At 35.3% G+C, this 22,456-nt stretch overlaps 3 protein-coding genes and 1 non-coding gene across 5 annotated transcripts; 2 read left to right on the forward strand and 2 right to left on the reverse strand.

Moving 5' to 3' along the window:
* The first annotated feature begins 3,676 nt into the window (after nucleotides 1-3,676).
* On the forward strand, nucleotides 3,677-5,499 carry LOC132623547 (uncharacterized). Its single transcript, XM_060338330.1, has 4 exons — nucleotides 3,677-4,184; nucleotides 4,414-4,491; nucleotides 4,597-4,696; nucleotides 4,983-5,499. Exons 1-4 carry the CDS (start codon nucleotides 3,834-3,836, stop codon nucleotides 5,312-5,314), a joined length of 861 nt encoding a protein of 286 aa, XP_060194313.1. The 5' UTR covers nucleotides 3,677-3,833; the 3' UTR covers nucleotides 5,315-5,499.
* Nucleotides 5,500-6,507: 1,008 nt separating this feature from the next.
* Nucleotides 6,508-15,019, reverse strand: LOC132627947 (probable hexosyltransferase MUCI70). Its single transcript, XM_060343578.1, has 6 exons — nucleotides 14,540-15,019; nucleotides 9,129-9,343; nucleotides 8,842-9,018; nucleotides 8,531-8,686; nucleotides 7,499-7,775; nucleotides 6,508-7,344 (listed from the first exon to the last, which is right to left on the reverse strand). The coding sequence occupies exons 1-6, from the start codon at nucleotides 14,895-14,897 to the stop codon at nucleotides 7,112-7,114; spliced, it is 1,416 nt and encodes a 471-aa protein (XP_060199561.1). The 5' UTR covers nucleotides 14,898-15,019; the 3' UTR covers nucleotides 6,508-7,111.
* Nucleotides 15,020-17,099: 2,080 nt separating this feature from the next.
* Nucleotides 17,100-17,295, forward strand: LOC132629478 (U2 spliceosomal RNA). Its single transcript, XR_009578257.1, has one exon. It is a non-coding gene; the product is annotated as a U2 spliceosomal RNA (small nuclear RNA).
* Nucleotides 17,296-17,395: 100 nt separating this feature from the next.
* Nucleotides 17,396-22,120, reverse strand: LOC132627948 (probable E3 ubiquitin-protein ligase ARI2). Of its 2 annotated transcripts, XM_060343580.1 has the most exons (7): nucleotides 21,584-21,703; nucleotides 20,455-20,578; nucleotides 20,344-20,376; nucleotides 19,975-20,254; nucleotides 18,985-19,465; nucleotides 18,062-18,610; nucleotides 17,396-17,979 (listed from the first exon to the last, which is right to left on the reverse strand). In XM_060343580.1, the coding sequence occupies exons 2-7, from the start codon at nucleotides 20,485-20,487 to the stop codon at nucleotides 17,877-17,879; spliced, it is 1,479 nt and encodes a 492-aa protein (XP_060199563.1). In that variant the 5' UTR covers nucleotides 20,488-20,578; nucleotides 21,584-21,703; the 3' UTR covers nucleotides 17,396-17,876. The 2 variants fall into 2 exon arrangements, with proteins under 2 accessions (XP_060199563.1, XP_060199562.1); XM_060343579.1 differs by lacking the exon at nucleotides 20,455-20,578 and having other exon boundaries at nucleotides 21,584-22,120.
* Between the last annotated feature and the right edge of the window lie 336 nt (nucleotides 22,121-22,456).

Raw genomic sequence — 22,456 nt, forward strand, 5'->3', positions numbered from 1 at the left:
TTACTTTTTTGAGATAGTAGAAGACAAGATAAATAATTGGAAAAGAACATATATTAGGCATTCTAGCAATAAAAAAAGGTCGTGACTTTTAAATTTAATGTTTCGGTTCCTTTTTAAAATATTTGAGTAATTACTAGTTGACTTTTGAGAATTTGAGCATTATATTGAGGACTTACTTAACAAATTTTGTTTTAATTTGAAGAAGTTTTTTGGGCTTACGCCCCGACAAAAAAAAACTCGCCCTAAACGCCCACACGTACGCCTCGAATTGCTGGGGTACGCCTTTTGAAACTTTCGCCTTGAACCTTTGCCTCGGGGCATTTTTGATACGCCCCGCCCCGAGGCTCGACCCAAAAACGCCTTTTAAAACACTTTGGACATGATTGAAATCGTGATATAAAATCAGTGATTTAAAAGCAAAATGATTTGAAGTTGAAGTTTGTTTGGACATGCAATTTAGATTTCTTAAGTTGTATTTTTTCTCATAAACATAAAAACTACATAAGTTGTGAAAACTATCAAAACTTCTGTAATTCTTATACAATTTTACCAAATGAGCAAATCAAAGTTCATAACAAAGTTGATACGCTACTAGAAGAACTTTCTAAAAAATACAACATCTATTGATCGAACTTTAATTCAATAAAAAGAAAGATTGAACATGAGTTGTAGTATAACTACTCTTTAAAAGAGTTGGTAATAGTAAATCTGTTATAAATATACTACCAACTTGCAGATCTTTTTTTTATATATTTTATATAAATGGTTGCTAAATATATCTACCAACTTATAGATCTTTTTTTACAAAATATAAACTTATGGGTCAAGTTTTACATTTTTAAAAATAAAATCATGATTTGGAATCCCAAATCATGACTTTTTGAAGAATTTGGGATTTGAAATCATGATATGAAGCTGAAATTGAAATTTTGTGCAAATATCATAGACAAACGCTGATTTGAAATCATGATTTCATATCGCATGTCCAAACGCCTACTTAGTATTTCTTATTTTCCTCCATCAGCAAATTCAAAAGTACTTTATTAAGGAGTATCATTCCCCAACCTGTTGACTTGGATAGGTTGGAATGCAGAAATTTTGATCAGCTATATCGTTTTGGGATAACTATTTAGACTCTTTTTTTTCTTGTATATAATTTAATAAAAGTTTATAAGTTATTTCAAACGTTTAACGATAGTCTAATGTTTTATCTGTAAGGTTGAAAAAATATATGAACAAACATTACAGCTAAATCTAATATTGTCAAGAAGGGTAATTTTCTAAGGAATGTATACATCCAACTTTTAAAAATAGGAACAATATAAATGATGAAACGAAGACCTAAAAAGGAGACATTTGCGTAATTAGCTGTAGTGATGGGCATGGGGAATTTGCCGAATTGCCCTTCGCTGGGAGTGGTCTTTAATTTTTGCCCCTCAAATTGGTGGTCTTTAACTTTTGCCCTTCGCTAAAAATCCCTTGGCTTTGGGTTCGAACCCCCGCTCAGTCAAAAAAATTTAAAAAATTCGCAAGATAGAGTTTGAATTCGCAAGACAAAGTTTAAAACTCTGCCATAAGACAGAATTTGCATAGGTAGAATTTTGAAGCAAAATTATGCCTAGCGATTTTTTTTTTTTACTGAGCTGGCCACGATCTCGAGGTATTAGGCGAAGGACAAAACTTTAAAACCACCAATTTGAAGGGCAAAAATTAAAGACCACCCCAAATGAAGGCCAATCCGCGCAAAAAAAAAAAGGATGGGCATGTCTTCATGAGTCGGGTCATTTTGGACATAATTCAAGTTAGCCCACTTAAAATTTGGGCCAATTTAGCTTGCATGTAACCCATTTTTTTAGCACGGATTGGCCTTCATTTGGGGTGGTCTTTAATTTTTGCCCTTCAAATTGGTGGTGTTTAAGTTTTTCCCTTCGCCTAATACTCCGAGTTTGTGGGTTCGAACCCCAGCTCAATAAAAAAAAATCATAAGGCAGATGTTTGGATCCGCAAGACAGAATTTTGCAAAATTATGTTCATGCAAGAATTTTGCAAATTCTGTCTTGCGACTCCAAACTCTACCTTATGAATTTTTTTAAAATTTTTGACTGAGCGGGGGTTCGAACACGCAACTGAGGGATTTTTAGCGAATGACAAAAGTTAAAGACCACCAATTTGAGGGACAAAAATTAAAGACCAACCCGGCGAAGGACAATCCTTTAAATTGCCCCATGTAACCTAGATTGGCCCATATATCAAAATATACAAAAAATAAGTTTTTTTGAGTTTTGTTTGTTGAAATAGTCATGATAAATAAAGGAACTTTTATTAATTTGATTCGACAATTAAATAAATTATAAAAGAATTAAAAAAATTGACTCGGCTAATTCAATTATGATCCATTATTGAGCCCAAATTGATTTGTCGATTTTGACAAAGCAAAGGTTCGGCAAATTATAGTAACTCAATTCGTTAATAACCTGTTCAAATATAACACAGACAATCTGCACCTATCTATTTGACACTCAATAATTGATTTGCTCACATAACGGCCGCTCAATCTACCCCGTTCACTAGGGTTTTTACATAACATTATGGCACGTGGGGCGACTAACCAAATACAGCCCAAAACAGCGTTTTAAAATTCAACCACGTATAGCAAAAAGGAATTCATCTTTCCAAATACTGAAAAAGATATTCCCTCCGTCCCAATTAACAATAAAAACAACAACAACAACAACCTAGTGAAATTTCACAACGTGGGCTCTGGGAAGTATACAGACCTTATTCCTACCAAAGTAGGACAGCTATTTCCAAAAGACCTTCGTCTCAATAGAAAGCATAAAAAGAGGTCAGATAAGATCAAAAAATTCAAAGCGATATGGAAATGAAAATAATGAAAGCAACTAAGCTATGATGAAGCAGTTTGCAAAGGGATAGTAGCTACCACAAATAAAATAAGATAATCAAAGTACAGGAAATAACATATAGTAGCAGAAATCAAAGCACAAGAAACTATAGCGCGACAAAGCGACGACTAATATGAAAGGATAAACGAGACTATCTACTAGCCTTCTACCCTAATCTGAGTCCTTCATACCTTCCTATCTAAGGTCATGCCCTCGGTAAACTGTAACTGCATCATGTCATATCTAATCATCTCTCCCCAATACTTCTTCGGCCTACCCCTACCTCTTCTGAAACAATTCACGGCCAACCTCTCACACCTCCGCACTGAGGCATCTGTGTCTCTCCTCTACACATGCCCAAACCATCTCAGTCTCGCTTCCCGCATCCGTCCCAATTAGGTACCTTTTTTTTTTTATTTGTCCCAGTGTCTCTTTATATGTTTAGTAAGTTCACAATTCAAACATCTTACCTGTCAAGTTTAAAACAACAAGATTCAAAAGACATTTTAGTAAATTACACACATCTTTAATTTAAGATCACAAGATTCAAAAATCTTTTTTTATTTCTTAAATTTTGTGTCTAATCAAACTAAACACGGTGGAGGGAATACTTCTGCAGTGTGCACCAATAGAACGCCGCGGAATGCCACGTGTTCGGAAGAGAATGCTTTAGACCTTACACGCTAAATGTAAAATAACATTGAAAAGTTGAGAGCATGCACCTTTACACCAACCTCTCCAAGAAAAGTGGACAACATGGCCAAAACAAAGGTCACATAATACTTCCCTTCACGACAAGCCTAACTAATATGCTACGAATCTTCTGCACTTTTTGGTATCGTATATAAATACTTGGTCGAATGGAGAAAGAAAGTAAGAGAGAAAAAAAAAATACTACTTTAATAAAGAGAAATTAAAAGAAGCTGAAAAATGGCAATCAGTGGTAGATTGTTACGTACCTCTAAACAACTGGGGTTAGGTGACGATGGTCCGAAGCAGCAACCATGTTATTCTTTCAGAAATAATTATTCGTTAAGGTTTGAATGTGTAAACAAAGGTGGTCTTGTTGGTGGAGGAGATGTGCAAAAGAAACCAGTGGCAGCCAAGGCTGTTGGTACTGCGACAGGCATGGTTGTGTCTGAACCAATGACACAAAATTGGAATATTTCAGATGTAAGTTTAGTGGCAGATAATGTCTCAGATCTGGTACTTCAGAACTTGAAAAAGTTCTTCAAACAAATGCCTCAGAAGTTGCATCACTTACAGTTATTCATCGAGAAGGTATAGATTTTCTTTAATTTACTCCCACAGCTAGGATATTATTAGTATACGGCCGAAGTCATTAAATTTTCTATGAAAAATAACTTACGTCGTGGTAAATTAGAATAGTCCGCATCCGGTTTTTATAGGCTTGTAGGCTGTAGCGATAGAATAATTACATGACACATGTAATTGCATACACTCTTCTCACTAAATCATAGTTAATTAATTCACTCTTCCTGTTTTGCAGGGTATTTTGGATTGCAGGTTCTTCACTCTCTTTGCAGTCGCAGGGACATTGATTGGTTCATTGTTATGCTTTGTCGAGGTAATATATCAATTGTATTATTTATCATTATTTTATCAGGAAGAAAGCATTGATTTTATGCAATTGTAAGACTAATAAATTAAACAAATATCCTCGTTGTTGCAGGGATGTTACTTAATCGTAGAGTCATACGTCCACTATTTTATCGCACTCTTACATAAATCAGACCTTGGACGTGTCGTGCAGCTATTGATCGAAGCTCTTGGTATATTTTCCCCTCCCTTTTAAACTTTTGATAGTTTCAAAACATTTCCTTCTGGAATTGATGATAAATAAAAAATTATACCTTTAATATGTTGGTCGTCTTTCCAGTACTGTAAGTGTATTTTAATCGGTTATAACAGATTATTGACTGTATTTTTATGTCACAAAATTAGAATTACTATAGACAGTTACAAGTTTTCTTAATTTGATGGAATAAAAAAGTGTAAACTCTGTCAACGTACATAAATTTAACTCTAACCGAATAATGTTCTTTTAATTTTTTTCAGATATGTTTCTTTTGGGGACTGCTATACTTACTTTTGGAATGGGTTTGTATGTCATGTTCGTGGGATCAAGAAATAAAGGGCCAGGCCAAAACATGTTTAATTTTCAGACACTTCCATCATTGATGGGAATGAAGTCAGTGATGCAAGCCAAATCAAGAATAGGACATGCACTCATAATGCTACTTCAAGTGGAAGTATTAGAGAAGTTCAAGAATATACCTGTGGTTAATGGATTGGATCTTGCTTGTTTTGCTGGTGCTGTGTTTGTTTCCTCCATTTGTGTGTTCATTCTTTGGAGGCTTGCTGTCACTACCACAAAGGCTGGCAACTAAGTAAATGGACTTTTAGACACTTTTTGATGACGTATATGTATAGAACAGGAAAATTGGTAAGCAAAAATAGGACTGTATACTAGTAAACAATTAGGCCTTCTCATAGTTGACCTTTTTGTAATTTATTCTTTCAATTTGTAACAAATAAATAAAACTGTCCATTTATTTTTGTATTTTTGCGAAAGTTAAATGAATTTCATTCTGTATTTTACTTCCTTTGAATGATGAATTCATTTTCCAACATAAAAAAAAATAGTGGGGATATTGGAGGAAATGAAAGTATACGGTCAATTCTGAAAGGGGAATATGACTTTTTCAATGATAGAATCGTCCTAAACAAGAGAACACAATAGACAGTTGAGCTGTTGACACTACATAAGAGGGGTTGCTTTTACAGAAAGGGAAAAGGGTCAAAAATACCCCTCTACCTTGAAAAAAGGGTTAAAAATATCTTCCGGACTTATTTTGGATCAAAAATATCCTCTCATCCTTAAAGTTTTCAAATAAATCCCTGTCTTGACACAAATTATTCCTTGAAATTACTTTTAGACCCGCTCCATCAGTTAAACCCAACCCAACTAAATAATAACCCATAAGATCCCCTTATTCCCCCAATACGTAGGTTTGAAGTTTGAGGAAATTGGGGGAATAAGGAGATCTTATGAATAATTATTAAGTTGGGTCGGATTTAAATGATGAAGCAGATTTAAAAAATGATTTCGGGTTATTTTGGGGGATAATTTCCGTCAAGACGGGGGTATATTTGAAAACTTTAAGGATGAGAGGGGTATTTTTTACCCAAAATAAATTCGAAAAATAATTTTAGCTCTTTTTCCAAAATAGAGGGGCATTTTTGACCCTCTTCCCTTGCAGAAATGTTACTCTGTACTATAGGCACAACATATACAGAGGGTGTTTTAGCTAAGCTTAGGTAATTAGCTTACAAGCTAAAATCAATCAAAAGCCACAAGTTGGCCATTCCCAATTTTTACTAATTCTCAAAATGCCTTTTCCAAAACAAAACTCTTAACGTCCTCTTCATTCTGAACCATCATTCATACTTTTCTTTACAAGAATACTTCTAAATTTATAATTTCTTAAAAAATTGAGGTTTTTTAGGTCCTTTTGACAAACAACAGCTATTCAGAACTCTTTTATCAAAAATATCAACTGCTTATTAGCAATTTCAGCACTTTTAACCAAACATGTAGCTGCTTAAATATAAAATCAATTTCAACACTAAAAACTTATCAGCTATTTACAATCAGCTAATCCAAACAGAATTAAGCAATTTTTCACCTACAATTAAGTAACCGAATATCCAATGATATATTTTACAGCAAATCCTGCAGGAATTCAAGAGAGCTAAAGTTGGTGCTTCAAATTTGATAAATCCGCCACAATATTAACATGGTAGAACGCGAACTCTGGCCGAATACCCAACAAATTTAGCATTTTCAGCAAAGAAGGGATGACCAAAGAATTAAAAATAGATTTTGAAAAAAAAGACCTTCCAAAAGTAGGCCAGTTTGTTCAAATACACAACATGCATCACTGCTTCTTTCTTCTTCCTGTTGATGATACCCTCTCGGCCTCTTCCTATCCCACCAGGGCTGCAAAAAACAGTGCCCTTTGGATTCTGAAGAATAAATAGGACTACTAATCCTATCCTGTCCGATCTCTCTATTCAACGTCATCAGCACACATAATAGAGGAAGCAAATATGCCCGAAACTTGGAGAAAAGACCTCGCATTCTTGTTTCATCTATCTTTCTTGTGCAAACAACGAATAATACATCAACTTGTTAGAGGCTTCGCTTTTCTTATGTGACCCATGCTATTGACAAGATCCTTGCGTGTACAAACAGGAAACATGTTAATGTTCCTAAAGTCTTTGAACCGCCAAAGGACATACGGAAAACTCAGTTGATCACGAGATGTAAAGCGAACCACCTCATTGAACCACAGGCACATGAACATATTAGTCGATGGAGTGTGCTCTCTCACAATGATTGAAGCCTCAGCTAGAGCTGTACAGATATGTGAGTGTGAGAGAATGATTATCTAGTGGGAAGAAATAAGCCGTCTCATTTGAGGAATTTAGGTAAAGCAGTACAACAATTATGCAGTGGATAACAATCATGGGTAAGCTCAACTCAGCTGACAAGCAAATGAGAAATCTACCTTTCTTCCCATTGAATCGCTTATCCTCAGGGAGGCCATCTTGACGGTACTGAGCTAATTGCACCGCCACTTCCTCCGGGGTGGCTTTGTTTTTCTTGACAACAGCCTTTGCCTCATCATACACGCTACTCCGAGCCCCATGTTCTGAAATTGCTAGTACAGAGCTTGAATGCCAGAGCAGAGCTTCCAACACACCCAACGGATCCCTCCTAAGTTGGGATTTTGAGTCTACCCAAATGGAATATCTAGAATTCGGAAAGAGACGATGGGCCAGCATCTGATTAATTTAGACATGAATTAAATCCTCATATATCATTTCGCAAGTAAAATGTTCAAGCTCATACTAATTCATCCTACCATTTTAACAATTTCAGAGGGATAAATATAGGAAACTTGAAACTGTATTGGAAAGAGTATTCGGGACTGAACATTGGACCAAAAGCATCAAAACCAATTTTTTTGGTCAACATCCTGAAACCCACAATTGGAGACCATGACTCCTTTTTTTTTTTTTTTTTTTTTTTTAATGAAGTTGGAGACCATGACTCTTTACTTCCACATTACACAGTTGTAAGTTGTAAAAATTGGATCTGCTAGATCCAATGACAACAAAGGCACGGAATCTCCAGATGCTATCATCAATCAAAAAATGCAATTGGTAACAAGGAACCCAGTTAAGAGACGATAAAAAAAATGGAAAATCAAGCAGTTCTAGCCACATAGAGGGTATGCAGGTGACATGATGGAAATTCTCCTCCAAAATGATACATGGTCCAATTATTAAATCTTAAGAGGATGCATCAAAAGTCAACAAGTTTGTTTTTCTAGACATTTTTAATCTTCAACACTGTTCATCATCCCAATTTGCTTCATCACACTTCAACTTTGTAAGACGCCTTTATTGCTCGACACCTCATGGAGAAGAATATTGTCATTGGGGATTGGACAAGATACCAGAAGTTCCACTTCAGGTATTAGGATATTTCAGTGTAACAAGGAAAAGAATACAAGAAATTGAGGAATCAGGCATACCTTTGGGATTTTACCATTCAACCTTTGGTCTGTGAATGGTAGATTCTTAACAAGGATGATGCGCCATTTTCCAATATAACGGTCATTACCAACTTTATGGCCATCTGCCTCTTGTGATGCAAGTGTAATTTCATCCCAAAAAGCCACAAAGCAAACCTGCATCATTTAATTCCAACAACATTGAGTAAACTAATGTGTCCTACATCATTTAAATCTCATTGCCCAACTACTTTACGATTGAAGTGTAATTGTACATAGTGTAAACTAAAGATTGGAAACCATTCATGAGCATTAACAATCCCAAAAATAACCTTCTTGAGAGATGACTCTGACATTCCTATGGGTTGATAGAGGTCATCTCCACCACCAAAAGCACAAGTCGACACCACTGCTTTACAAGATTCCATATAACTTCTGTCTTCAACGGAAATCCTAAAGCCTCCTTTATCACTGTAAAAACCACAGTGAATGGATGCCGCTTCTTTCACCTGAGATAATGCTTAGGCAAATTGTCAAAAGAAGAAGAAAGAAAGGGATACGTAAATTAATTTTATAGGTAAATAGGTGATCACCAAAAAGGAAGATGCAGGTCGACAACCTTAAAACTTTCATCCCTTTGCTTCAGAGTTTGGTTTCCTGTGAATAGATTAAATCTTGAGGCCTCCAAGTGTTGCTCAAATGGCCTACCCTCATCTACAGAAGCAGGACTGTCCTCTGTGATGTATACCACCCGTTTAATAGGATCGGCAGGTGCTTTATCCACGGGGAAATCCAGATGCTCAAGTTCTTCTGCCGCTAGTAGCTTCAAGCAAGCTGCGAGATCCATGATTTGTTATACAGTATTGAAGACAACGGTCAAACAACATAGCCACTTTGACAAGAATTTCAAATATCTTAGTACATAACAAAATCATCATGTAATAAACCACAAAAGAATGCTGAATACAGTAGTAAACCGAAGAAAAGCCAAGTGATATCTCCCATATGTCAACTAGATCACTTTAGCACCAAGGTTTATGACTCCTCCTATATCTTTGATTCTCATGTAATAACTCCCCAAGTATCATTCGGATTTGATTTTCTTGTGATTCATTAACAACACAGTTATTTGGTTTTACTGAAGGGTGATGGTGTATCCTGAGATTGGTTCATTTGGAGGGACATCTACCTATGATCCCCCTTCTTCGGGGTTGCTATAACAAGGGCATTTCATCCACCTCCACCGAAAAGGGGCATCTTAATACAAATACCCCGTACCACTCTTCCCCTTTCCGCACCCTCTAAAAATTCTATTTTTCCTTCAAGATAGTGGATGGGGATTGGGGGAGTGAGGCTAAATTCAGCATTTTTATTGAATTTATTTCTTACTCCCTTTTGCTTAACAGGTCCCTTATTTCATCGACAATTTTCCTCATTCGCTTGTATTCCAGTAAAATCGTCTGATAGTTATGTATTTCACTATAACATTTTTTAGGTGAAGAACATTTGAATGGAAATGGCATAGGCCTCTTTCTTACGTGATTATTCATCCTTTGAAATTAAGCGTGCAGTTGCTAATCAGGATGGTTGAGGTCATGTGCACCTCAATTTAGGAGATATCTTTTTTCTGTTCATTTTGGCAAACTCAACACCCAAACCCCCTACCGGGCAGAAGCAAATGGTGGCTTTCCCACTCCCCGTTGGATTTTTTTTTTGTTTTCTTTTTAATAGTTCAATTTTGCTCGGATCATCCATACTCAAAAGAAAAGCTAGTCTGCGGACAAATTGAAAACCTTACCTTGGCAAGTTTTGTATGGAAAACCTCTACGACAACATTGTCTAAACTTTAGTCGGCTTGCTTGAGGTTTGGGATCCTAATCTATATATTTATATAATTGCAGGACATAGCCCGGTGATGTGGCGCTTTCCAAGGCCTAGAATGATATTTATCTTTTTTTTTTGGGGGGGGGGGGGGGGGGGGGGGGGCATTTTTTTTGCCTTTTAACCTAATTTTTACATACAAACTTAATGAATTAATTAAATTGCAACAGTCACGACTCCCGACTCACTGACTAATTACAAACAAGTAACAGTCACTGCCCTATGTTGGAAACCCCCAAAAGGCGCATTAACAAGTAAGTTTTGTTATTTTTGAAATGAGATCTCTTTCCCTCTTATAATTTTGAATAGAAGAAAAGGTCTTTTCAGATCTCTCGTGTATTTTTTTTTAGATCTCTTATGTATAAAAAATGAATATCTCTTGTAAAAAGTTCATAAAATTAAACAAATAAATTGTGAAGGACTAAAAAACCATTTCTCGCTGCAGTATAGAGGGAGAACCACAAATGGAACTGGAACGATGAATGCAGGGTATTACTTCACATATGTTTTCATTTGCTGAAACTTTTCCGTGAATTTTCTGTACATATTCTTCGTTAATTCATATAATGTAGGCTATACTATTATTCAATATAAAAAGCTAACACATTCGATTTAGCTGATGCTCCATCTGATGTTTTATTCTTTGAATAGGGACATATATTCGTCTTCTCCAGTTATTTTTCACTTCTAGCATATTATTATTTTTTGTGTGACAACTGCAGCCATTTGAAATTATTAGAAGTACAGTTTTCAAGAAAGTATCATATTAGAATCTTTTGCCATGATATGGTTGCCTATGAAGTTTTTCTATAAGATAAATAAAGGGAACTACGTTATTCACAATTTCTTCAGGTGTGTATGAAATTTAATTAAGATATGTGAATATGTTCACATTTTCTATTTGGTCCTTCAATTGATTTATGAATGATGATGAATTCTTTCCATAATGTTCTATATATTTTGCTTGATATCAGCTTATGATTTGAGAATCTTAAAAGTTAACCATTGTTGTAGATTTTTTGGATGCAGAAGAAAGTATAAAATAAGAAGCTGCGAAGCAACGGGACTGATGTTAGTTAAGAGGCAAGTCATGAAGGGATCAAACAGTTGATATCCGAAAACCATATGAGTACAGTTCGGATTTTTGCTTTTTTCTTTTCATTTTGAATGTAAAAGGACATGTAATTTAGCGGCCATTGTTTATCGGGAAAAAAAATTTAAGAGATCTCGGGAAAGTCCTTTTTTTTCTTGGATAAGAAATCTATACAATAGACAAAAAACTTATGAAAGTTGTCGACCTTATCTATTTTACTTAGGTGGTGATTTCTTTCAATAAACCTCTTACTTTTAGTATATGGACTTCTATGGAGTACAATTTAACTGAAACGCTTTGATGTTATCTTTTGATGACTGCATATTTTGCTCGATATCAACTTATGATTTTAGAACCGTGAAAGCTAACCATTATAGTAGATTTTTGGATGCAGAAAGAAGTAATGAATAAGGATATGCAAAGCAGCTGGACTGAATTGGTATGTGAGGCAAGTCATGAAGGGATCAAGACTGTTTACATCCCGAAACCACGTGAGTAATCATAGAGTTCTGGTCTTTGCATTTTTCTTACCCTCGGAATGTGAAATTGCATGTAATTTAGTGGCCACTATTCGGGAAAACAAGTTTAAGAGATCTTGCCCAACCTATCGGTAAACTTTGTCGATTTCGAGCAAGTCCCTTTTTTTGGGGGAGATAAGGAGTCTATACGTGCCAAACTTTAGGATAAACCCAAAGAAACAAGGCATAGGTGATGGGAATGAACAAATGAGGAGTTTAACGGGAAGTTTGAACTCCTCATTTGTTCAAATCTATTTTTGAAAGCTTAATGGTGGATTCATATAGTTCTTTGGGCTTGGGTATATCCAGGTCCGGTCTTCTACATCTACAGAAGTTAATAATAATTCACCCTCAATTTTAGGGGCAATTCAAAAAAAAAAAAAAGTCTATGTATACAGGTACAAAAAGTCTTATGAAATTCGTCTGCCTTTCTTTGTTTACTGATTGAGGTGATAATTTTTTTCAATAAACCTTTCTTACTTTTAGTAGATGAACTTCTATTACAATTAAACTGAAAATTCACACTACAAATACTGGTCAAATCCATTGGAAACAAAGTAAGACCTCTCATTTTTTGCTTTAGTGTCCTATAATGAAGTTGTTACTTGAATCCTTTCAGATAGGATGAAAAGGGCGTCTATAACTGTCTAGGTTGAAGTTCAAGAATCAAAACCAAATTTGCCTGTACAGTTACAGTCTTCACTATCTTACCTTAAAAAAAATATATATACATATATTGTAACAGTTTCCGATTTGAAGAAAGAACCAACACTTTAAGGCAGTAATGCTCTATCATTGTGTGGTCAGGAAAATCAATATCTTTCACTTGGATAAGAATTTTCATTATTGCTAGACCATTATCTATTTCTCTTTCTCCTCCCTAGATTAGAGTGTGGTTGGAGGTAGGAATAGCCTCCTTGAGACCTTTCTAACGGAGGAAGTTTAAAAGTTTACTGTGGTATTTCTAATGTTTCTTATGTTTTTAAATAAGCTAATGTTATCCAAAGACATTATTGAGGTTGGTTATTTTGCTCATCTCTGCTTTCCTCCAATTTTATAATTGATAACGTGTTTGCATATCAAGATTTTTTTTTTTTTTTTTTTTTTTTTGAAACTGGTAAATTGAAAGAGGATTCTAAAGCCAGCAAATCAAGATGTACTAGGTTAGTAACTTAAAAATAAAAGGAAAAAAATTATTTTTTGTCCCTATACAGATAAGGGAGTCTTCTGTAATCTGTACTATCTTAGTGGTATTTGATAAAATACTTTACCTTCCTCTAAAAAGCACATCTCATGTCTCTTATGTTCTCTAAAATTCTATGAATGTTACATTTGAGAAAACTAGCAAGCTAAATAAGTCACATATTTTACTGATAGTAGGTCTCTATCTCTTACAGATTGAGGGGGAAGGTTAACTGTACTTGTATGCCACCTCTCTGTGTTCTTCAGCTACTACATAACTTAAGATCACAAGCCCTGTTAGATACTTTTGTTTATTGCGTCTCATGGGAATTGTATGAACTGTCATTTAGATTCTCTTCTCTGGGGTTCTCTTTTGTTTTCCCCCGTTTCTGAGTTCTCAGAAAGTTTAATCAAATTTGGAAGTCCATGAGGAGCATTTGTTCTTAGTTGCATTTTCTTTTGATTTGATATGTTCTGTAGGTTACCAAATGCTCCTGACATGGAGATCTATTCGTTGTATGGAGTCGGCATTCAAACTGAAATAGCATATGTTTACGTACGGATACCAACAGCAGAATGCAATACTCCATTCCGATTTTCATGATTTTTAGTTACCATTAAGATTGAACTCATTGGGATAGCAAGGATTTGAAAATTGTTTCTGCTGCTCTTGCATTTGATGCAAATGCATTACCATTTGAGGTACTGATATTTCTTTTACGGCTACACACGATGCTTTAGCGTGTAGTTCTTCAATTGATCCATGGTACCACAGTAACTTTATTGTCAATGTCAAAATTTCTTTTTTATCTTTGTGCTTAAAACATTATCTCTTCTATCTCGATTATGTTCACTAAAATTATATATTTCATAAATTTAAAGATGTCTTTCATGACTGCGCGAAGTGCGGGCAAATTTAGTTACAGTATATTTAGGGTAAGCAGGGAATAGAGGTTGAATCCAATAGACATATCCTTAAGGAAATTTCAGTTGCTAGCTAAATGATAAAAGTAATCCTTTAGCTTCCTCAGACTAAACCAAATAAAGGGTCGGTAATGGAAGGTGAAAAGAGTCGGCATTTATGAAGAGTCAAGGGATTCTTACTGCTATCTGTGTTTCCAAGAAACATTTAGAGCTTCAAATCGGATACTTGACCAAAGACTACAGAAGCAGCCTATCAAATCCTAAATTCACACTTTAAATCATTATATGAGGAGCATTTCATACACAATGCATGTAAAATTTCATTTCAAGTTTCAACTTCAAAATCAACGGCCAAACAGGAGCAAATTAGATCAATTCATATCATAAATTTTAAAACTGAAACTTTACAGTAAAACAAAAAAGGAAACTCACGTTCTCTAACTCCATGAACAACATGAGTAACCGGATCAACACGATTCAAATTCGCAGGCACTTTCTTCTCAACAACTTTATTTCCTTTCACCTGATTCGATTTCTGACTAGGTTTTCCTCCAATTCGAGATGCCTCAAATATAAGAAGACTTGCAGCAAGTAAGAAGAGCAAAACAGGCCACCACTTAAGGAGTTTTTTCAGGACAATGTGAGAAAACCCGGGTTTGCTACGGTGGCTAAGTTTCTTTCTCTTTCTTCGAGCACGTGCCCTAAGCTTGTTGGCGAATTCGTCGGGTTCGTCGTCGGAGACGTTAATTGCGACGCTGTTGTTGTTTAACATCGACGCCGACGACGACATTTAACGGCGGTGAGTTGATGGAGATTACAAAACGACGTCGTACGGTGCTTTCTGTATGATGTGTTGATCTGATATAAGTATTTCTTTTCTCATCAGAGTAGAGGCATAAGATCCTTTTTTTTTTTTTTTTAAGTTACATTTACTAAAAGAACAGAGTAATTATTCCTTTAATTTTAAAATTGGTTCTTGATTAATGAAAACATTCTTAGCAAATTATAGAACCGAAATCCTATAATGTTATCCCATGCTAATGTATACAGAGCATAGATTTACTTTGAGCACTCTAATTTCTTCAAAGTAACAGCGCCGGAGGCACGACCCGACCAATTAAGGCCAGGAGCGCATCGTCGGCAGAAGGGAAGAGACTGGTGCACACCAGAAGCGGACCGGCCGGCCCATTCCAAAGTCCAACTACAAGCTTTTTAACTGCAACAACTAAAATATATGCTATTGGAGCTGGAATTACTGCGGCCGCTGGCACTAGACTTGCCCTCCAATGGATCTTCGTTTATTAGAAGTGACCTAGGGTCGTTTGGTTAGCGGACTAATTATTTCGGATTATAATTCTGGTATTTCACTTTGAAATAATATAATTCAAGTTTAATGAGATAAGATGGAATTATAATTCTAGGATTAATGTTAGAGATTAAATTTATCGCGTATTTAATTCCAACCTTAATCCTGTGATATCTCTATCTTATCTTGCGTACCAAATGATGCCTTATTAAATACACCATCTATCCCAATTTATGACATAAGTTGAATCAATACAAGATTTAGGAGGAAAATGGATCTTTAAAACTAGTGGTCTTATAGTCATTTTATTTGTGTAGCTGTAGAATTTTGAAACTTAACTTAATGGTATTTATATGATTATAAAATTAGTATTTTTCTGTTTTTTTTTTTCGTCCTTTAGAACAGATTAATAAGATAATAATGTCACATAATATAAACGTAAGGATTACAAATTTTCATGTAGCCACTTACGTCTTTAACAATCTTTTGCCGTAAATTCTATCTGAGAGTAAAGATGATTTTAGGTATAAGCATAGTTCTATAAATTTCATGACTCGAGGAGTTGGAAGATCTTATTCTGTGAACTTAAAGTGGCTTAATAATTAAGGGCCCTCTTCATTAGACGGCTCTTGCCTTTTCAAGTGCATCTTAGAAAGTGTTACCCCTAGAGTAAAAAGTGTTACTGCCTTAGCTAAGCTTGATAAGATTTTTTTAGAAAACATAGAAGATAAAATGTTACTCCCTGCTCCCTAGGGCCCTTTGAACATTTTCTTTTTTGCTTTTTTCATTTTTTTTTCTTTTCAAAAAGCTTATTTGGTTATATATTGTGTCAATTTTTCACCCTAAACTTGGAATAGAAATTTTCAAGTTTGAAAAATGGAGCGGGAAAGATATATAATTTAATGGCAGAGTTTCACCTCGACGTGGTAAGTCATCACTTCAAGTTTGATTATCCCTAAGCTTGTTGTGAGTTTTTCTAGTTTGATTTGCTCCCGCCATTGTTCAATGAAAAAGGATTTGAGACTCGTAAGATTGACCTGACTTTAGGAATGACTATATTCTTAGGAGTGAATTGCAGACGACTATGAAGCCGAATAGATATAAGTAATATACTGAAACAAAAGATAATTACCAATCCATATTAGTTCATTCAACGTTACTTCAAAATATTCTTTTTCAACACAACTTCATTTTTTTTTTTTGGCAATTATCATTCAACTCATGTCCAAAACGCCTGCTTCATGTTTGAAATTTCATTGAGAATCAGATTTTCATTGTTTGGATGGTCTTTGTTCTTAAGAACTAGATATTTGAGCATGACTGTTAACTCAAGGATTATTAGATGTTATTCTAAAAAGTAAGAAGACTTGCATCAACTAAAGATGAGTTTTAATACTTGCGTTGTTAAAAAATATTCATTGAAATTAATTAGGGAGTAGAGATGAAGAAGACTTCTTTTCCTAATTTAAGCTTTCGTGTTTATATGTTCAATTCATTTCCTAATTTCGTGTTTATAGGAAAAGTGTTGATGCATAATATCAGCTACACTTTCTATCGTTGATCAGAAGCGTTTCAAGCTACTCTGCCTTTGCTACCTTAGTATTCTCATTGTCCCACACCGAAAGAAGCAATAAGTAGACAGCTGAGAGGAGCTATAAAGTGCAAAACCCTTCTGCAAAGTAAAGCATACCTTTCTCGGCCTTTTGGCTAAGATCAAGTGTAGTATCTGTTCTTATCAGTTTAATATCTGATATGTGGGTCATCGACTCACACGATATTAACTTAATTTTTGAAGGGGGAAGGTTCATCAAGGTAGCTTGCTACCTGGGCCTTCATGTGTCGCCTGGGCCTTACACTACAGCCTAGGCCTGGCGCACCCCACCAAAACAAGTTTAATCTTTTGAAGGTGCTGCTAAGTGATTGAGCTCAGTTGATGTACTCTAGTCCAAATTTGACTACGTTCTTAAAAGTATGTTAGTAATTAGTAATAAAAAATGAAATAGAATTGGTTGATAATCAAATCATTTGTCCAGTTAAACATAAACAGAATTGTGCTTATTTGAGCTATCACATTGTTCTGATAATTCTACATGATACATTGGCAAAACTTATATCTGGTCCTTCCTAAAACTATAGGATTTATGTTCACGTGACTATAACCCTCTATTAAACCTTTTTCTCCGAAAAATACAATCTAGCTATACTAATAATAAGAATACAATTGCTTGCCAATGTTCATTAAACTAGTTAGGGAACCATCTTTCACAAAAATGACACCATCCAAATGCTCAAAACTTGCAAATTTCACTCAGCACTGCATGGCAATTTCAAGTTATGAAAATTCTTTAGTCAGATAAACTATATATGGACAAAAGGAGTGCAACCTGCATTGTTTTTCCATGCCTTGCGTTGAGACTTGAGATCGCTCTCTATAGTAAAGATACATTACGAGTATATCTGAATCTATAGTTCTGATGCTTTCTCCACACCCTTGGATCTATAACGAGCTATCGTATGAGTAGTTTGTTGTAGAGGAACCAGCAAATCGTTGTCAATGCACTCGTACCTGAAAAATTAAAATTGAGGAATGAGGTTCACATAAAATACGATATACTTGCTGCAGCAAAACATATGTAATTTACACTCACAAGTTTTTGCAGAGGTCATCGGTTACTGTGGAGAGAGTAATAATTTTCATTCTTGTCTCCACAAGCTTATCTTCAGGATAGTTAGCAAATGGCTCTTCCAAGAACATTGAAAGTCTTTCAATATTTGTTTCAAGTTGCTGCTGCTGGTCCTCAAAAAGGTTCTGCTTTATCCCTCTTTCCTCTTTCGTTATTTCATTCGCAAACAGATCACCGAAATAGTAGTATGCAAATGGATAAGAATTGGCGACAACTCGCCTTGATCGGCCCAGTCTATAAAATCCACTCATTGCCCAGCTGAAATCTTTTAATTGGAGGAATTCCTTTGCTTCAAGGCTACAAACTTTATCAAGTATTTTTTGCTTCGTTTCAGATGCTTCGATCTTCAATGAATCAATATGAGCCTTATAGCGACCATAATAGTGAGTAAGGCGCCAATAGTCCTCTACGTTATCCTCACTTTTCAAATGGCTTGCTTTGTATCTGCCACAAGTATGACCTGCTATACTATCCCAAGTATGCTCAAGTCCAGTAGCTTCACCACAGAGCCAACTACGAAGAACAAAACAAATCTTACAGAAATGTTAATATGATAAGCAACAGTAAGAGAAAATTAGTGATCTACTCCCTCTGTTTCAATTGGTTTGTCTTACTTTCTTTTGCATATTTCCAAATTTGGCAACTCTTTAATTTCAATATCCCACATGCATGATTAAGAACACAAGATTAAAGGGCATTTTTCTCCATTATACATATATTTAATTTAAGACCACAAGATTCAAAAATCTTCTTTACTTTCTTAAACTCCGTGCCAAGTCAAACTAAGACAAACAAATTGAACCGGAGAGAGCCATATATGGAAATGAAAATTTTACGGCTAGAGCTGCATATTACAAGTACAGAAAAATCTAATTCATAAGTCTTACCAAAATGGCTGTCCACACATGCAGGTTACCAGGTTACATCCTCCATCCTTCTCCACAATCTTATGACATTTTGGACAATGCTTGGTTTTCTCTGACAACCAAGAGACAGTTGGAGCTTCATCGTCGCACTTCTTCAGCCAAAGGTCCCACATAGCACATGAACACGGTGAGTGCAGTTCACACAAGCAATTAAAACAGAATTGTTGACCACATGCACATTCAACTTCACAGTACTCGTCATCCTCAACACGAATTGCATTGCCACAATGAGGAACACTAGGGCACCATTTAACCCTCTTATTGTCCTCAATATATGATTCTAGGATAAAACGATCGAACTTCTCTGCCAAATTAGGATCCTTTGTTGTGACCAAATCCCTAACCTTTCCTTCATCACAGATTGTTTTGCACTTTTGAGCCATGCATGTTATACGTCTACTCTTACCATCATTTATCTTTACTATGAAATACTCCGTCCAACCTGTAAGAAGGCAATGAACAAAAAACCAAAACCAACTTTTAGGCTACATCTAAAAATAGGGGTGACAAGACCCTATAAAACTGAGAACACGAAGAAATTCAATCAAAATGGATCTAGCTATCTAGATTTTAAAACGAGAAACGATCACTGTCACACAAGATAGAATTGCAGAAACCTTCAACATGACCAAGTAAACAAGTTCTACATATGATTGATTCCATTAATTAATGATGAGTACGAAAAAGAAAACTAGAATTAGCAACAAACTTCGTCGTTAAATTGCTCGTACTAACTAAATTTTCTGATAATTTTGTTGTTTAGCTACAAAATTTGTCCATCACTAATTCCTATTTTTTTTCATACAGGTAACACATGATAACATAAATATAAAATGACTGGAAAATAACCTGCAAAGGAAATTATCAGCATTGTGTATGCTGAATAACGGGTAGACATATGAGTCACAAAAAGCAAATTCAAAGAGAGATGAGGTGGTGGAAGATGCTCACAATCATTGCAAAACCTATGATCACATTCCATAAGCGTTGTTTGCTCAGCAGGGAAATCTTCAAAGCAGATTTCACATGTAAATTCAGTTGAGGGGTCGGTGGCAGGATTCTCATCTTTCTCTTCTAGTGTTACACCAGCTTCTGTATACAATTTTTCTTTCCCTCTTTCAACAAAAATTGCAAAGACCTTATCAACATCCCATTGATAATGAATAAGCAAGGTTCGTGCATGATGTTCTTTCAGAGAAAGCAAGTCTATTACACGCTGTAAATCTTCTTTCTGCAAATTTTATGGAAATGCTTCACATCTCTGAAACAAATAGCGACAAAATATGAAAAACAAGAAACAGCGACAAAATATGTACTAACCTGCGCTGCTAAAAGGGACTCTTTCCTGATTACCTGCAACCAAAAAGAAGAACTAAATTTTCATATTCAAAAAGACAGAAAACAGCACACAACTCTCAACATATTAAATACCAAATATCGCATAATTGAAGGGCCATTTCGCATTGTCCTTTTCTCTCAATTAGTAGTTGCATCCAAGACTCCATGCCATCATCTAACTGGTTTTTGTGAAGTGTTAAAGATTGCCTTATAGGTTCTGAAAGTTCAATAGATATTTCTATGACTAAATTAGAGGGAGTTGATGTCATTTTACCAGAAGTTCACAATATACACACAAACAACAAGTCGGATAACCCCCTTACCTTAATAACATCAAAGATGCTACGCAGTAGTTGTTAATCATTCAACAGAGCAAACAATAGGAACAACCCAAACTATTTGGCATTACCTATATGGCGGACCTAGGAATTTGGTGAAGAGTGTGCAAATTTTCTTCTCACTTGTGTTAAGGGTGTGCAAAATTAAATATATACTCATAATAGCTAACATTTAACCTATGCACACCGCATAATTTTCCGCGAAGGGTGTGCACCGGACCACCCTTCGCCTAAGGTGGCTCCGCCCATGCCTATATGAATCTTCAATATGTCTCCCTTTCCATTTGGACGCATGTAAGACAAATTATGAGTTCTTTAACACTAGAGGTTCTCTGAATTTTCTAGTGATACACATTTCTACACAAACTAAAAAGGCTCACTCAATAATGCAAACCTATCTTACTAATTATAGCCTGTTTGGTCAAGCTATGGGAACCTAAAAGTGCTTATTTTTTCCAAGAAGTGGTCATTTCAGAAAGATGAAGTTTTTGACCAAGCTCTTAGGAAAAAGATAAGTGCTTTTAAGTAGTAGTTGCAGAAATTGTCTTTCATAAGCTTAAAAAAGGCAGCTTTTTCCGATAGCACTTTTGGAACCTTATCAAGTACAAATTGATTAGCCAAGCACAAATTGGTACTCCCAAAAAATACTTTTTCAAAAAACACTTTTCAGGCTAATAACCAAGAAAAGAAAAGAAAAAAAAAAAATCATCCTCTACCAGCCCAGCCATGTAAGGAGAATTCAAGAACTTGACTTGATTAACAAATTTAACAAAAAATATTAACCCTTAGGGGCTTTACTCCTTATCATAAATTAAAAGGGAAAAATAATCAAATGGAGAGAAATCAAAAAGAAATGATTTTGGGATAAAAAAATTAAGTTATACCCTGCATGATGGAGCTTTGCCACAGGTCAAATCATCATCAGATTCAGGTTCAGGGTCACGATCATAATCAGACTCGTACTCATCATCGTACCCTCCATTATAATATTCTTCATCACTGCTCCCATACATGTCATCTATTGCCATATTTATGCAGAACCCAAAAATGAAAGTATGACAAAGTGTGTGAAAATTGCAGAAAAAATGAAAGTGGAATTTGCTTTTTTTTTTTTTTTTTTTTTAAATTCGTCACCAATGCAAGAATTGGTGACGAATTTATGGAGGGGACAGCAAATAACCCCTCCAAGAAGAGAGAATCTCTGTCTGTGTGTTGTTTTTTTTGCTGTTATTAAGGTTGTTGATTTGTGGTTTCCTATGAAGTTGAAAAGAAAAGTAGAGTGATTTTGCTTGTTGTAAATGTTCTTGGCCTTATATAGGTACTTTGTTTAGTGGAAATCCATGGTCATTGGTTAACCATATAATACTTTAAAATAGAGTGAAGGTGGACCGTAAATAGTGTGGAGGTGAAGAAAGTAGAAGAAAAGGCGCTTAACCATATAATTGAACAACTAATTCTTGCCTTCATCTTTTATCTATTTATGGATTTAATTTTATTGTGATTGAGAATTCTTTTATCATTTTTATTAGTATATTAATGTTGTTGTTATTGTGGTGACTTGAAAGTCTGGGAAGTAAAAACTACTGAGGTGGAACCTTGTCTTCTCAACTTCTTTTGGTAATTTTCTCAAATTTGTAGAGAGTAGCACTCACTACATTTTTCCCTAAATTGCGGCCAAAATGTAATTGGATTTTGGACTAAAAGCATTCACCTTTGTTATGTGGGTTAGATGACTCAATTAACAAACACTGCTATTT

The sequence above is a fragment of the Lycium barbarum genome, chromosome 2, assembly GCF_019175385.1.
Source record: "Lycium barbarum isolate Lr01 chromosome 2, ASM1917538v2, whole genome shotgun sequence".
Taxonomy (NCBI): Eukaryota; Viridiplantae; Streptophyta; class Magnoliopsida; order Solanales; family Solanaceae; genus Lycium; species Lycium barbarum.